Genomic DNA, 15,182 nt, shown 5'->3' with positions numbered 1-15,182 from the left:
CACAACAAACCCCAGGGTTTCCATCATTCTACTATTTCAAGATAAATATCATGTTACTTTTTTGTATTATGGTGGTGTTAGCAGACAAAAAGCACAGAAACAGATCAAAGCATTTCCACTGAAAGCTAATGCACGACTAGGCAGTACTGACAAGTATAAGAGAGGGGCTAGGTGGTTTCCCAGGTGCAGCGGAATTTAAATGTAACAGGAAGTAGTGCAGTTAGACAGAGGGACAACAGATTCAGCTAGCAAGGACAGCTGACCCGAAATCTATATAGATGGTGGGAGAGGAGAGATCAGAAGTGATCTAAATACAGCCACAGGGTAATGAGGAACTGGCTTAAACCTTTTGCATCCACCTTCTGCCCACATCTTGGCTGCTCAGCTGACATCCCCGTTACTAAATAATGGATAGTACTTGCATGTGTAAGAATGCAACACGTCCGAACAAAAATGTGCCACCTCCAAAGTGCTCCCTGACGTCCTACTGCTGTGACACTGATGTATAACCTGATAAGTTGGTGTCTACTGAGCTGCTGAGTTGACTAATCCCTAGGAAAGGCTTCTCCACAAGGACACAAAAGGTTACAGCCGCTCTGCTCTAAAGGGGAGGAGGGGGCTGGGACAACACACCCATTGCTGCTGGCCCATAGTGACGATGGCCTGCGGATCAGCCTTAGGCCCGCGGCGGTGCGAGGGTCTGCTGTGGTCCATTTGAGCCCCCTCCAGCCACCACTCAGAGCTCATCTGCTCCACCACCACCTCCCCGGGTCCGTACTCTGAGGGCTCCTCGTTGTCATCTGTGCCGTACTCCACATCGATCTCCACCCCGTGACTGGTAGGTGACCGCACCGTCCGCACCGTCTTGCTGACTAGGTATGGTCCTGGCGGTGTGAGGCCGTGGCTGGGGTTGGCCGCTGCGGTGACAGCCTTCTGACTCCTGAGCATGGCCTCCCTCCTAAGGCGGTCCCCTAGCCCTCCGATCAGCGCCACAGCTCTCTCTCTGCTGTGGGGGGTCGTTTGGGGAGGACAGTGGGCCAGTGCCCGCCTGCTGTTGGGACCCCCATATAAGCCTGTGTCCTCCTCTTCAGGATAACTGATGGTGTCCACTGTGTCTGCGTAGTGCACCCTGTGCTTGGTCTTAGACTTGACCTGCAAGGCTCCATGCCTGGGTGAAGGCTCTTTGGTTGGGGCTCTGGGATCCCTGCTGAGGTGGTGGTGGTGATGATGATGAGGGTGAGAGTGTGGGTGTGGGTTGGGGTGATGTGGGTGGCGCTGGGGGTTGTGGTGGTGGTGTTCTGAGCCTCGGAGGTGACTGTCTTTATGGTGAGGGTGGCTGGGCCTGGACCGAGGCTGTCTGCGGCGGGGCAAAAGCTCTTCTTGACTGTCCTCCTCCTCTGTCACTTCGGCAATGCTGAACAGCTGCTTGTTGTGGTGGACCTGAGGAGGCAACTTAAGGATCCTCTCAAGAACCTCCTCATCACTGTCTGGAGGCTCCAACTTGCATGACTGCAGGGGCCGGGGGTCAAGGCAAGCAAGAGTGGATTGGTGAAGGTGGGAAGGGATATCATATTGTTCAGTGAAAATAAGGGAAGTGAAGAAAAAGCAGTGGAAAAACCAGCCATAGCAAAAGGAAGAGGAAAGAAAAAACAAAAAGAATCAAAATAGCGTATTCAAGAAAATGACAGAACAAACAAGGCCACTAAATGAGAACTTAACTATGCAAGACAAACAAGGAGTAAATATTTCCTTTCAAAAAGCAAAAGTCACAAAGTGACAAAGATGTGCAAATTATGGTACATGTGCCCATGAATCATGCAGTGCAACTAATTCTTTTACCCTGTTGGCTGCAACTGTGTATCCCCTGGACTGTGCCTCTCCTAGGTGGTCTGAGTAAAGGTCCTCCTCCTCCTCCTCCAGGATGTCAGACAGGTCTGAGCGGCTGTTGTCTGCATGGTAGTCACTTGGAGGCTCCACCAGCCCTCTGTTGTAACTCTGCAGCAAAGGACACATCAGCATACTCACTCAACCTATCCACCAATATGAGTCACAATATTTAGATAGAATCGCCTTGTTAAACTGTAGTGTTTAATTTGTCAACATGAAGTGAAATCTTCCTAAATTATACATTTCCATTAGTTATTCCATTAAGTATTGAGTAAAGTAAATAAAATATCAAGTTGAACAACAACATGCCATTTTTGGTGCAAAGGCACACAAGGTAACAACCAAACTTGAAGGTGCACCAAATATTTGATACTTTTATACTTAAATGACTCACAAAGCCTTGTGTGATCAATACTATAAGGAGGACTAAATGAACTTCTGCACTAACTCTGACAAAAGGGTTATTAATAGCTGACTGACCTGAATTATGATGCAAATGTATTCATTTTGTAGGATTTAGATTTTCTTAATATTTGAGCAAAACTCAAGATACACTTGAGGTGACTGCAGCACATCAGTGGTTATCTCTGCACATGCTGAGAAGAAACTATGCATCCTCAAACCACAATGTGCTCCTGTCTCATGTCTGCATGTGTTGTCATGTCTGTAACTGATTCAATAATGCTGCAACCTGCCTCATTCAGGACAATGCAACTGGACTGATTTGACGTGGTGGGGCTCGATGGTAAAGGGCTATTATTGGGCATTTTATATTGCTCTGGATAGAAAGCCTTTGGCAACTCCAGATTACACCAGATTACAAGGCTTCAGACATCAAATTTGAAATAAATCCAAAGGTTTAACTTAAGCAAACTTAAGCATTAGGCTGTACTATGGATTTATATTAATTTATATTTCAGGAACAGCAGTTGTCAGAAGGATAAGATGCTGAGGTGGCCTTAAATCTATAGGAAACAAAGGAACTCATTCTCTCCAATGCGCTTTCAGGATAAACTGATGTTTTCACAGGTTGCTATCAAAACAGCAGGTGCTTACAAATGAATATAATGTTCTTCACTTCCAAAACTGATTTGACAGACTAATACAAATCGGTGGACATTATGACACTCACTCAGATCAATGCAACAGATCATTTCTAATAACTGAGCGTAACCAAGCTTGATTAAGTCCAGGAAGTGATGCATAAACTGTTCATGACTTCACAAACTAACAAGTTATTTTCACCTTTAAGATGGTAAAGGTTTGTCTTATTTTGTCTTATTAAATGGATTACATAGATGTTCCAGTGACTCAGCGACACCTCAAAACGCCCAACAATAAGTTCTGGTGTCCCAGAATCACCCCGGTTTCAGACCAGTTCTCAGCACTGATCAGGTTCAGCTACTACATTCACATACACAACACTACACCTACACTTCGGGTTACACTTAGCCCACAAATTCTCATTCAATAATTTCCACATTCAGGGTGTGAAGTTTGTCTGCTTTGGTTATGGTTAGGTTTTTGTTTTTTTGTAATCCATTAACCCTGCTTTGCTTGAGAAACTGCCTTGGCATACCTTGACACTTCCTCCTAGCAAAGTATTTGCTCTACTATGTTCCTCTTTCCTAATGCTGTTGCTTTGTTCCATACAGGTTTGCTTGTGTCAAGACCAAGGCCTCCATGACCCTATTGCACCAGAGCCACAGTGTCCCTGTGTCGACGTGCCAGTTGTATCCGCTGAACTGCCATTTCTGCCCAGTTGGTAGAGTAACAAAAACATGCTGCAGCATAACTGCTCCTCTCTGTAATGTGACTGTAGGCATTAGGCTATTTCCAATCATAATTGATTATTGAAAAACTGTGGCACAAAAATAAGCAAAAATATAAATAGGCAAGGAGATAGATATGTATCTTGGATGAGAAATTTGTCAGTCTGTGGACCCCTGGACCCCTCTCCTTTTGACATGTACGCTTTAAGATAGAAGTGAATCTTGCAAAGATGAGGTGATGCTGGGCCATGTTTCCAATCTGGTGAAATAAAGGAAAAATCCACCCTGCAATACTTTAACAATGTTAAAGAACAACTATTGATGATGTACCTAGCATTTCAGGGCTCATTTTGTTGTTTGGTGGTGCATTTTTCTCATTCCAACAGAGAACTAGCCAAATGTTGACAACATAATCAAGATATTTCCAGTGCAGCTACAGTGGAGTTTAATAGCAGACTTTTAACATCAATGTAAAAAGTAACATCAATGTTAAAAGTCAGGTTTTGGTGTTAGCCTCTTAAAATCAAGGAGCTTCATTCTAGATTCAACATTTTGAATGAAGAAATTCATCGTAGAAGAGGAGGAGATACCAATTTCTTCACAAACAGTAGCCTCAATAGACCAGAATGCAGTGCAGCCACAAGACATGTTGCATTTTTTGTGCAAGGGGCAAGACTCAGTTTTTCTTGACTGGAAAAACTCTCTGTTACTACTCTCTTGCTCTTACTTTCACTATCACCATTGCTCTCTCCATCTACAGGTATAACCCACAGCTTAATGGAACAAGTTAAGGCACATTATCTTGGGCTTGTCAAAAGGCATTGTGGGAAATGTAGGAAATCACTAATTAAGAACTAGATGAGGCAGGTTGAGGGAAAGTGGGTACACCAAAAAAGTCAACAACACTTCACAAAATAACTCTGGTTCCACCGAACATCACAAATTGATAATATATATAAATTAAACAGTGTAAGAGTATCTGATGGTGGAATTTTCCATTTGCCTCTCTGATTCTGCCAGATTTTTTTGTTGTTGTTGTGGACTATGGCTAATGGGAGGCGGGTCAAAAAAAACAACAGAACTAACCTGCTGCCTCATGCCATACGCTGGCTCTTGCTCCTGTCTCAGGAACTCCTCGATGGACACCAAGCGAGTATTCTCTCTCTCGTCCTCTACTTCTGACTCCAGTGGTGAAGGGTTGGGGGGTCGGTGGAGATGCATGTCCTGAGGGCTAAGGAGGTCCAAGATTGGGGCTTTGGGCGGGGGGATACGCTCAGGGGTGTTGAGCTTGGCACTGGGGTCCTCAAGGAACTCTGTGATAGATGGGAAAGGGCGTATCGTTCCAGGGCTGTCGGTGTCTCTGCGCTGCTCCAACTCTGCTGCTGCCGCCGGTGGTGATGGTGATACCGGTGCCGATGCCAGTGCCGACGCTAGGGCCGATGCCAGTGCTGCCACTGGTGGTGGTTTTGGTTCTGAGGCGGTGGGTGAGGTCACATTAACCTGCAGACAAGAAAGAGAGACGTTCAATCCCACACCATTCAATCAACTCTGTAAATCTAGAAATATGACATGAGATTAACTGTGGTCTCTTGATAGGTGAGGATTACCACTTGAGTGATTGTGGAGGCTGTGGGTAACGTGGCCTCACACACTGCCAAGGCAGCAGCGGACGAGGGGTCGGCCCAGGCCTCCACATATGAGGCAGATGACAGAAGGGCTTCTGAGTGGAGGGCGTGAGGAGAGTTGGCAGAAACCTCCACTACGAGGCCAATGGCATGTGCATCTGATGGCAAAGTTTGGGGCAGCATGGAGACTTTGGCAGCAGAGTAGGAGGGCGATGAGGGCAGGATGTTGGGATCTGCGGGGGCAGAGGGGAGGGCTGGCACAACTGGGGCGGCGGTGGCTGGGCCTGACATGATGGCAGCCAGCTTGGAGGGCACGTTGACTGGCAGGGAGTCACAGGACTCCCCGTGGGCAGACATGGTGCGGACAGTGAGCTCCTGGGCTGCCTGCAGGGACTGGATCTGAGATGGGCCCAGCAGGGCGCTGCCCGCCGTGGGGGACGACACCTCCAGCACCTGGGATAAGAGTATGACAGAAACAAACTTAACACCCCCCATTCACATGAACATTATAAAATGGAATGTCAACTTCCAAAAAAGCCATACATGAAATATTTATTTCCAAAAGTTAGCATATTCACACTTTTCAAGCCATTAGACAGAAAAATGTATATTGAAAACCAATAGCAATGCCCTGCTTGGTTGTAAAGAACTGCAAAGACCAACACAGAGTGCTGTATTCTTGCCTTTTTCTTGTCAGCATATATGGTGTATCCAGTGACACGGACCCCGTTGGAGGTCCCAGCAGCATCTATAGTAACAGGCAGCCAGCTGATGAGGGCGATCCCTGGGGAGGGGCCGTGCTCCAGCTGCACGTCCAGAGGAGCATCAGGGGGACCTGCAGGGATTAACATCATACCACAGCCAGTGGCATGCAAAAGATAAAAAGTTTTTTTCTTTTTTCCCCAAGTGATTCACTTGATCCCATATTAAAAAAACAGTGACCGAGCTTAGAATCAAATATATTTATTACCGGACTGAGCAACCCGATTCTGCAAGCACGATCCTACAAGACCTCATTTTTACTTGTGATCCTGTCTTGTCTTGCTAGGGCTTGATGAATTTGGGTGCTATATTTTAATTCACTTAGAGTAGTTTCCAGGTCATCCATTATTTTCCAAAAACTTTTAAGGCCTTATTTTATTTTTACATTTTTACACAATTTTTTTAGAATCTGTTATACCCCATTAACTTGCACAAGTCGCCCAGGGCAGCACTCAAGCTGGAGGGACAGTGTATATGCCCTTGTATAACACTGATAGCAAGGAAACAATGTTTTATTTAAACAGACAGTTTGGCAGTTTTACAAGTGCACCAGGAGTAGGACAGGGTTTTTCCTGCATAGAGAATGTTTTACCTCTATGGGCTCTCAAAGCCCCAAGAAAACCCCTTTAGCGGACTCTTAAACAATGGCATGAAGAGTGCAGAGGAGGACATACAGAAAGCAAGTTAAGGAGGGCCTGATCACAGCATTCACAATGGAGGATGGCACTGTAGTTATGTGAATCTTGTGTTGATTTAGACTGGAGAGGTGTGTGACCATATTACTCATAATGAACATTGGCCAAATAGTGCTTTTTGTATCCTTAAAGGCAGGTTCTGAAAACTCAAGTAGGTTAATTGTTTACATGCAATGGAGTTTGTATGGGAAGATGATTCCATGTCCACAGAATGTAAACGTTTAACTAGGGTGTCATGTATTTTTGTCATGCACAGTTATGTGTCTTCCACTTCTTTTAAGGTAATTGGTAGCCTGTACAGGGGCATAGATAAATGTGTGATGGCGGCACTGCTAACAGAAGTTGAATGGTATTTGTGCAGGGCATTTTCGCACGTGTGTATCTGTTCAAAGGTTTGCTTAAATCCAGCATCTCAATATTGCAAATCTTTTAATCATGTTCTTCTTTAGTCAGTCTGGTCTGGGGATGGAATATATGCACTTGAGTTGTCTGATATGACTAGATTATGTTAGTCCAACTGCAGTATTTGTATGAGGTCACTTCATTTGGAATGCTGCTCATTTAGATTTACTCATGAGCCACCATGCTGCATGTAAGTGTAGAACAACAAGTCTAGAACATCTGATAAATAAAAGAAACTCCTGACCTGCCATCAGTGTGGTGAAGGTGATGGTAGCGCTTTTGTGTTCACGTCGCTCCACAGGCAGCTCCCATGGCGTGCGGTGTGGCCGCGCCTCCACTTTAACTGTGTACTGCAGGCTGGGCAAGAGGTTATTGAGGCACAGCGAGTAGCAGCCAGCCTTCACCAGCTCACACTCCTCCTCATTCAAGGACACAATGTGCACATAGTTACTGTTGCTGGACAGCCAGGCCAGGTTGGCGGAGGTGGCGGTGATCCTGTCCACACGCAGCTGCGTGGGTGCCACACATACGTCCCGCCCCACCAGCATGCTGCAGCGCATCTGATCTGAGGGGCCCTTCTCTGTCAGGCTTTGCACCGACACGCGGTAGGCCTTGAGGTTTATGTCTAGCCGCTCCAGCACCGCTTTGGTCTGGGCACCGAAGGGCACGTTGAGCCGCAGCTCCTGGTCCACATACACATTATAGCTCCACACGTTGCCCCAGCCAGCCGGCACCAGGGGAGGGTCCCAGCCGATGATGATGCTCTTGGCCAGCTGCTTGATGAGGGTGAGCTTACGTGGGTAAGGCACAGTGTCCACTCCCACCTCCTCCAAATCCAGGTCCAGGCCGTTGGTGAGGGGGGCTGGGACAGCGGAGGCCGGCGCTGACTCTGAGGGGGCGGAGGCGGGGCCAGAAGCTGCAGATGCCTCTGCCCTTTCTGAGGTGCTGACGCCCATTTGAAGGTGGTGCTGGTGGCTGGCACTATGGAGGCTGCTGTCCAGCAGGGAGTTATGGGACATGTCCCCCGTCTCTGGATGTTGAGTGCTCATGACATCGTCGTCAGAAACGCGCTCCACAAAGTTAGAGGGGACCAGCCCTCTCCGTCCATCCATCAGCTCACCTGAAAGGAGCCACAGTAAAATACTATATCAGAGACAAAAATATTAACTGGTAAATCAGATGAGACGAGTCAGAGCTGAGGCTTACCTTCATAGAAACCATCATCATCCATGTCTCCGTACACATAGATGTATTCTCCAGCAGTGAGTGGCAGCTCCACTTCTGGGTTGTCATTGGGGCCATCATATGGGTTATAGCTGCAGAAAGTTAAGTCACCAGTCATTATTATCACATATTAACAAACTGTTGTCTTAGTATGCCTAAAGACTGCAGCATTTACCTGTATCTCGCAATGAAAACCTGAAGCTTTGCTGCTCCTCTGCTGGCTGTATAAGGTGCCGGGGCGACGTCAATGTCCAGCTCCTCCACTTCACTGGCCGTGTCCACCTGGAGACACCAAAGACAGATGGTGAACCACTAGGACCCTGAGGCAGAGGATTCCTATTTATGATGACAAATATGCTTGCAACACAGCAAAATTCTCAGTAGATTCGGATGGAACATGGTGGAACGTACTGATAGAGGTGAGTAGAAGGAAAGTTATTTCAGTGAAATTTTACTCAAGTAGAAGTTAGAGTGGTTGTTTGGGAAATAGCTAGAATAATCGACCGGCCTACAAGAAAGTATTTAGGACTAAATTACTTTTGAATGAAACTCATTTACATTTTGTCAGTACATTACCCCTACCCCCAATAGTAATTAAATTACCTAATGGGTCATTAGAGAAAGCTACTGTCTGCTAGTTAGTTTCAAAAAAGGCCATTAAGTAAAAGCCTTGATTGATAGGAAATTATTGTAAAGGAAATCACTGTTTGACTACAAATGACTGTTGCATTTTTTTACTCATTTTTTAAAAGCTGGGAGAAAAATCTAATTACATATAACCCATTGCTTAAGTACACAGAGAATTTTACAGTACTAGAAAAAGAAGGGTTCTTCAACAAATCTATTCATCTATTCATCTATTAAGTACAGTATCTACAGTACTAGTAATTAGTTACTCCCAATCTCCGCTCACATTAAACATAATGTATACAATATTCTTGTGATGTGGTGACATAACTGACATACTAATTGTCTGTACAGAAGCACATTGATACAAAACATGGAGTAGATGGATTCCCAAATATCGTGGCTACACACAATGCAACAAGAAAGGCTGTATATTTATAGCTCCCTGGGAAAACCTTTTTAAGGATAATCACTTACAACTACTATAACCTTCATAATCCACAGTAGCCAGTGGATTATCTCACTAAATATCAGTTTTATAGAACTGTAGGCACACAGGCTGGCTGACTAGATGAAAGGCCAGCAACCTGCCTTCAGTGGAAGATCAGACACAGACTCTGAAATATTCTCTATCATTATGGCAACAGCTCCAACTTGTTTCTCTCATGCTGTATGAGCAGAGTGAGCTCTGGCATATTCAGCTATAGTCTGCAGTGTTGTGTGAGATGACAGAGAGGTTAGAGAGGCTTTTTTAATCCATCAAATCCACACAATCAATGTACTCGTGCATGGCCATCTTGGTAATCTTGATGAGCAATCTGCCCATCTATGTAGAAACGAAGAGAGAAGAAGAGCTGCAGGGAGGCAATCCCATACAATGACATAGCATTGATGAGTATAGAGGAATATGAGAGGAACAGGATTTATTCAACCTACAATCTTTATTATATTGTGAAAGGTAACAGATACTGTACTATTTTAGGCAAGAACTACCAGTATTGTTTTTCCAGTGGGGCAAGGGCCTTCCATAAATGAATAACATTGACTAATAAGTGTATTCTTTTAAAGCATAATACTAAAAGTAGGATGTAAATACGTGTTAATTACAGTAACATGTAAGGAGTTACTAAATTGTTACTTTTGTTACCCATTCCAATTATCAGATTAGTGGATACAACTGCCAATTTTGGGGGTGTCATGGAAAAGTAATATCATGACTAGTATGAATGAATTACTTACAATGAATTACTGCTACCAGGGACTAACAAGTAATGAGTAAAACTCAATGCACTGTGCATTCCCATAGCTGGTACCTCGTGCGTTGGGCTTGACTTGTGTGGACTAAGATGGGTGTCAGACTTGGGGGTGAGGTGTGTGGTCTCTGACTTGCTGGAGGTGGAGCCTGACTTGCTGATACTGATGGTGGGCAGCTCTCGATGCTTGGTGACGGGAGAGCGCTCCACCCTGGAGAGCCCCGCAGCGTGGGGGGTGGCCCCCATCCGCAGTGCGGCGGCCACATCTAGGAGGAGAAAGAGGAAGAGGATAGTACATACTACATTACTGAACAAACAACCCGGGGTCTCCCTCTAGTAACCTGGAAGAGTCCGTGAGCAGCTAGGTGGGGGAGGTCAGTGGTTGACAACATGCAGGAGGCTGAAGGTGGAAACCTGGCTGATTAAACAGTGGAGCAAAATCCTCTGTCTCCATCTGGCTGAGGTCAAAGGTCACCGCCCTGTGGCAACGTGTGTTACACCAGCACTGGTAAGAACTAAGGGGCTTAGCTAGTTCCACAGTCCACCGACAACGAGTCGCTCACCTCAGCCCTCGAGCGCTGACCTTCATGTGATTGTGTGTATTATAGACAGACCTAAGCAGGCTCTATGACAGTTTTGGTCATGACAGCAACCTGCAAGTGAGGTGCCAGGTGAGAACATGCAGTTATTTTCTGATAGTGCCCATCACATTTTTATAAATAACAGCGACAGCAAGAGTACCGAGTGCATCCATCCCCTCAGGGCCTGGGAGACTGTCACCTCCCTCGAGACTCCAGAAGGCTATTTCACCCAGAGACGCCATATCCCATGGGCCACCGGAGTCTAAGACACAAACGGCATACTGACTTGGTTGTAGGAAAAGGAGGGAAAGATAGACCAACATATACAGTGGTGAATTAATGTATAGCTGGAAATATACAGTAGTAGGGATTTGGATTGTCATAAATCAAGGCCAGCTGTGGCTAGGATTACATTACAAGGGATATTCTAAAATGCTTAGTACGGTTCTTCACAAGGAAATATTACACACTGACCAAAAAAAAAAAAAAGATAAAAGATAAATTTTAAAAAACTAACAGCAAATCCATTGGTTTCTTCAGTAAAAAGGATATTACCTTTAAAAACAGCAATGCTTTTTATCGTCGTTAAGATTTTAAGGTGTAGGGCTCAGTGAGGACTAACAATAATAGAAAATAAATAAATAAATTGCTTAATGAGCCAAAATTAAGATGAAAATTTTAAATCATAACAGACATATGGGACACATAATTTTGTTGTCATGTGAAAACCTCAGAACTCCAATCTTGTTGATTTTTATGTTTTAATTTGAATTTGAATTTCAATTGAATGAATGCAAGAGATTGGGCTTAAAACCATTTTACTGGTGCACAATGGAGATACAACTATATGAAAAAAATGAACTGGGCACCATTTAATGTGCCCTTACTATTTAAAGGAAAGTACAAAGTCGAATAAAGAAAAATCCCTATTCATAACACACAAATAGGAAAACTGACAAATAGATTATGCGATAGAAATACGGAATTATGGTTAGAACACAATTTTTAAACTATAAAAAAATAATATCTTTGCTCATTTCCTTTTCTTTTCTTTTTTTTACTGTTGCCCTCATACACCTCCTATACCCCAAAGAATGTATGGCTTTGTTTTTGCTTGTTAAACACCTTCCACAAAAAGTATTATCCCAATAGAGTACCTTAACAATTCAATCATCATGATCTTGATATGAGAAGGCCAGCATCCCCGCCATCAGGCAGTCCTACATGGAACCTCCATCCAATATTTAATAAAATAATTCCTGTTTGTTTTTATATGACGACATTAGTTCTTTGGTCTGAGAATAGTCGAAAAATCAGGTGAAGCCGTTTACTTCAAAGAAGCTTGGTTGTAATTTAAAATCAACTTAAAACAACACCACTTTGTACTGACAATAGGTTAGCCAAAGTTTTAAACTCTTCACAGTTGCCGTTATGACTCCAATCATTTAGCATTTGCATTTTGCTGATGTGCGTATGGCTATTACAAATTAACCAAACCAATCCATTCCTATCACTTGGTTTAACCTGGTTCTTGAATACCTCTCACACAACTGAACATCACATGAAGAAACAGGAATTACCCTCTGAAGTAAAGCTAGTCCCAGCATGGGATCTGTCTAGGGGTAACAAATGGGTTCAAATGAGCCTAAAACCCTCAACAACTAATATGCTCTGAATTGTATCACTGGGCTATAGGCTTGTGTTTGTGGATATAAATACATGCCCTTGGTAGTGTGTTACCTCGCTCTGTAGTCAGGCCCACCCCATTGGTCAGAACAGAGAGGCTGGGGTTGGTAAGGAGGGTATTGCCAGCCAGGTCCACCTTCGAGGCCTGCAGCCGGAACTTTTCCAACTCCTGGGACAGTAAGCCAAACTGTTCGCTCTGGCTGCGGCATTTCTCCTCCAGATCTCGCACCTTTGACTACACATGCGGCGTAACACACAGAGAAAGCAGACATATAAACTCAGTGACCATACATGATTTTTTTTTACACATCATTGCACTTAAAGGAAAAATCCACCCATGCACACTATTACATCGTTCGATATCATCAATTGGTGATGTTCAATGCATTCCAGGAGTTATTTTGTGATGAAGTGTTGTAATTTACTTTTTTGATGTACCCACTTTCCCTCAACCTGAACTTTCCTTCAACTTTCAAAGTTGGGTGTATAGGCATAGAAATATAGCTAGCTAGCCAACTAGATTGTGATCATTGGAGTGTATGTTTTAGGGCGGATTTTTACTTTAAGTGAATCTTGAGTGTTTTATTGTACATCATACATCAGCCAAGTAAAAGTATCTCTGTGTTGGATGTAACCTTAGGTCAGTTTTATATATTGTCAGTGTCATGCAGAAACTTTGTATGTCTGAAAAGCCAATTTCTCGGTAACTGAGAAAAACTGCTCAATTTTCCCATTGATGTCCGTGCATGTTTGACATTTACAACACATTTTCAATGGTTTGACTTGGTCCCAGGATCATGAAAAGCTTTCGACACTTGGGGGACAATGTTGGCTATCAAATGCAGTGAAAACCCCCCCCCAAAAAACACAAAACAAAGCAATTCAAGGACTGCAGCATCCCATGTGCCCGTCGGTGTCCAAAGCCTTTAAAATTCATGGTCTCCAAGTAACCACAGACACTTTAAAATGTGCTAGATATGGATTATTTTTTGCCCAGGCAGCCCACTGACTAGGTTTTTTTTTGTTGCATGGCTCCAACTTACATGGTTATGATGATTATTTTGGTGGAACGACAGATGGAAAAACGCACAAAAGTAAACAACACAATACACTGCTGCTATTATATCCTATTTAGTATGTAAAAAAAAAGGAAAATTTGAGATATATGGTTAGATTTCTGCAAGACACAGACAATATAAACTGTTGTTGGTACATTTGTTACAAGCTGCAAACAAACTGCTACAAATTAAAGGATCAAATGAAAAAAAAGGAGGGAAATAAAGACAGAGAGCAGGTTTAAAGGCTTTGGTAGAGGGTAGCTTTTTGGTAATAAGCGAAAACAGGAGAATAGGGTGAAAACCAGAATTGGAAGTGTGGTGTAGTTGACAAGGAGCTGCATGTTGTCCTCCTGCCTTACAGTGCATTCACATTAGCAGAGCCACTACAGAGCCAGAACACTACAGAGGTTAGCCTTAGCCCCACTGACTTTCTATAAGTGACTGGTTTCGCTTCCGGTTGCGGTGGGAGTTTCCTAGCAGGCCGATCTGACAGAGCCTCTGCGTGAAACTGTCTGAACACAATTTCCTGTCAAACCTCTCACCTACGCCTCGCCTAGTCTGCACACAACCATTATCTATCTACATGAACTGAGCTCAAGTGGTAAAGAGCGCTACAACCCTGAGATCAATCGCTAATAGCTTGTCGAGTACAGAATAAAGCCCAAATGATTAGTCAAAAACTGCATACAGCAGTCCAGCTCTATCAGTCTTAGCACAAAGGTAAACTCGACCTTAATATTGTGAACTTAAATAACAAGCCAATTCTCCTATAAGCATGTTAACTGTGCTCAGTGCAGCTGGGACTGCTAACTGTGCCACAGAAACATTCTTATCTGCTCTCATGTGACTGTGGCCTGATTCAGACACACTTCAGTAACCTAAAAAAACAGTCAGCATCAAATGGGTCTCTGTGGCCACACAACGTGTTGAAAATTGGATATAATATCTGCAGGGCAGATTTGTTACTACTGGCTCAACTCTTAACATATGCAGGAAAACAAAACTGATACACATGCAAAGCCTGGCTGAATTCTGTCGATTCTCAGACAGTGAAGCAGCTACATAATATCTGCGCTACAACACAGAATATGTTAACTTGGTTCTACTGTCCAAGCCTGAGCCTGATGCATTGGGGAGTTTGACAAGGCAGGGTGTTGGATTGTATCTACAGAGGCTGGGGGAGGCAGGAATCTGGCCTGGGGGGACAAGGAGGCTAAGGGTTGCCGGTACCTGCATGCAGTCCAGTGTGTTCTGGTTAGCAAGAAAATAACACAAAGGACAAAAAAGGTATACAAAAGTAAACACATGCTTGTGAAACAATGAGTCTGGGAGGATAAAAAATATTAATAAATTAGAAACACAGCAGTCAGAGTCCAGGTCGGCGAGAAGGTCCTGTCAGTAGCCCGTATCACTAGAATGTCTCTTGGCCCTCAACAGCTGCCCTTTGAATGAAGACACACATATTCCTTATGATGTTTCAAAAAAATTTTTTCACAGATTTCAAAAAGCTGTGTGTGTTAGGGCTCTCTGGAGGGAAAGAGACTTTCTCCTGTGATGCTTTGGGTTTGAACAGAGAGAGAGAGAGAGAGAGAGAGAGAGAGAGTGAAAGG

At 44.0% G+C, this 15,182-nt stretch overlaps 1 protein-coding gene across 1 annotated transcript in view; it reads right to left on the bottom strand.

Moving 5' to 3' along the window:
* Positions 1-15,182, bottom strand: part of tspoap1 (TSPO associated protein 1) — a 66,079-nt gene that overhangs the window by 7,681 nt on the left and 43,216 nt on the right. The window contains exons 14-24 of the mRNA XM_071901159.2: positions 12,569-12,749; positions 10,989-11,090; positions 10,308-10,513; positions 8,543-8,649; positions 8,350-8,459; positions 7,388-8,263; positions 5,968-6,119; positions 5,267-5,737; positions 4,746-5,159; positions 1,840-1,995; positions 664-1,509 (exon numbers count right to left, since the gene is read on the bottom strand). Coding sequence (XP_071757260.2) covers positions 664-1,509; positions 1,840-1,995; positions 4,746-5,159; positions 5,267-5,737; positions 5,968-6,119; positions 7,388-8,263; positions 8,350-8,459; positions 8,543-8,649; positions 10,308-10,513; positions 10,989-11,090; positions 12,569-12,749 — 3,621 coding nt within the window. The remainder of the gene's footprint in view (positions 1-663; positions 1,510-1,839; positions 1,996-4,745; positions 5,160-5,266; positions 5,738-5,967; positions 6,120-7,387; positions 8,264-8,349; positions 8,460-8,542; positions 8,650-10,307; positions 10,514-10,988; positions 11,091-12,568; positions 12,750-15,182) is intronic.

The sequence above is a fragment of the Centroberyx gerrardi genome, chromosome 11 (genome assembly GCF_048128805.1).
Source record: "Centroberyx gerrardi isolate f3 chromosome 11, fCenGer3.hap1.cur.20231027, whole genome shotgun sequence".
NCBI lineage: Eukaryota > Metazoa > Chordata > Actinopteri > Beryciformes > Berycidae > Centroberyx > Centroberyx gerrardi.
The sequence above is the reverse complement of the archived record's forward strand: the minus strand, read 5'-3'. Positions and strand labels throughout refer to the sequence as shown.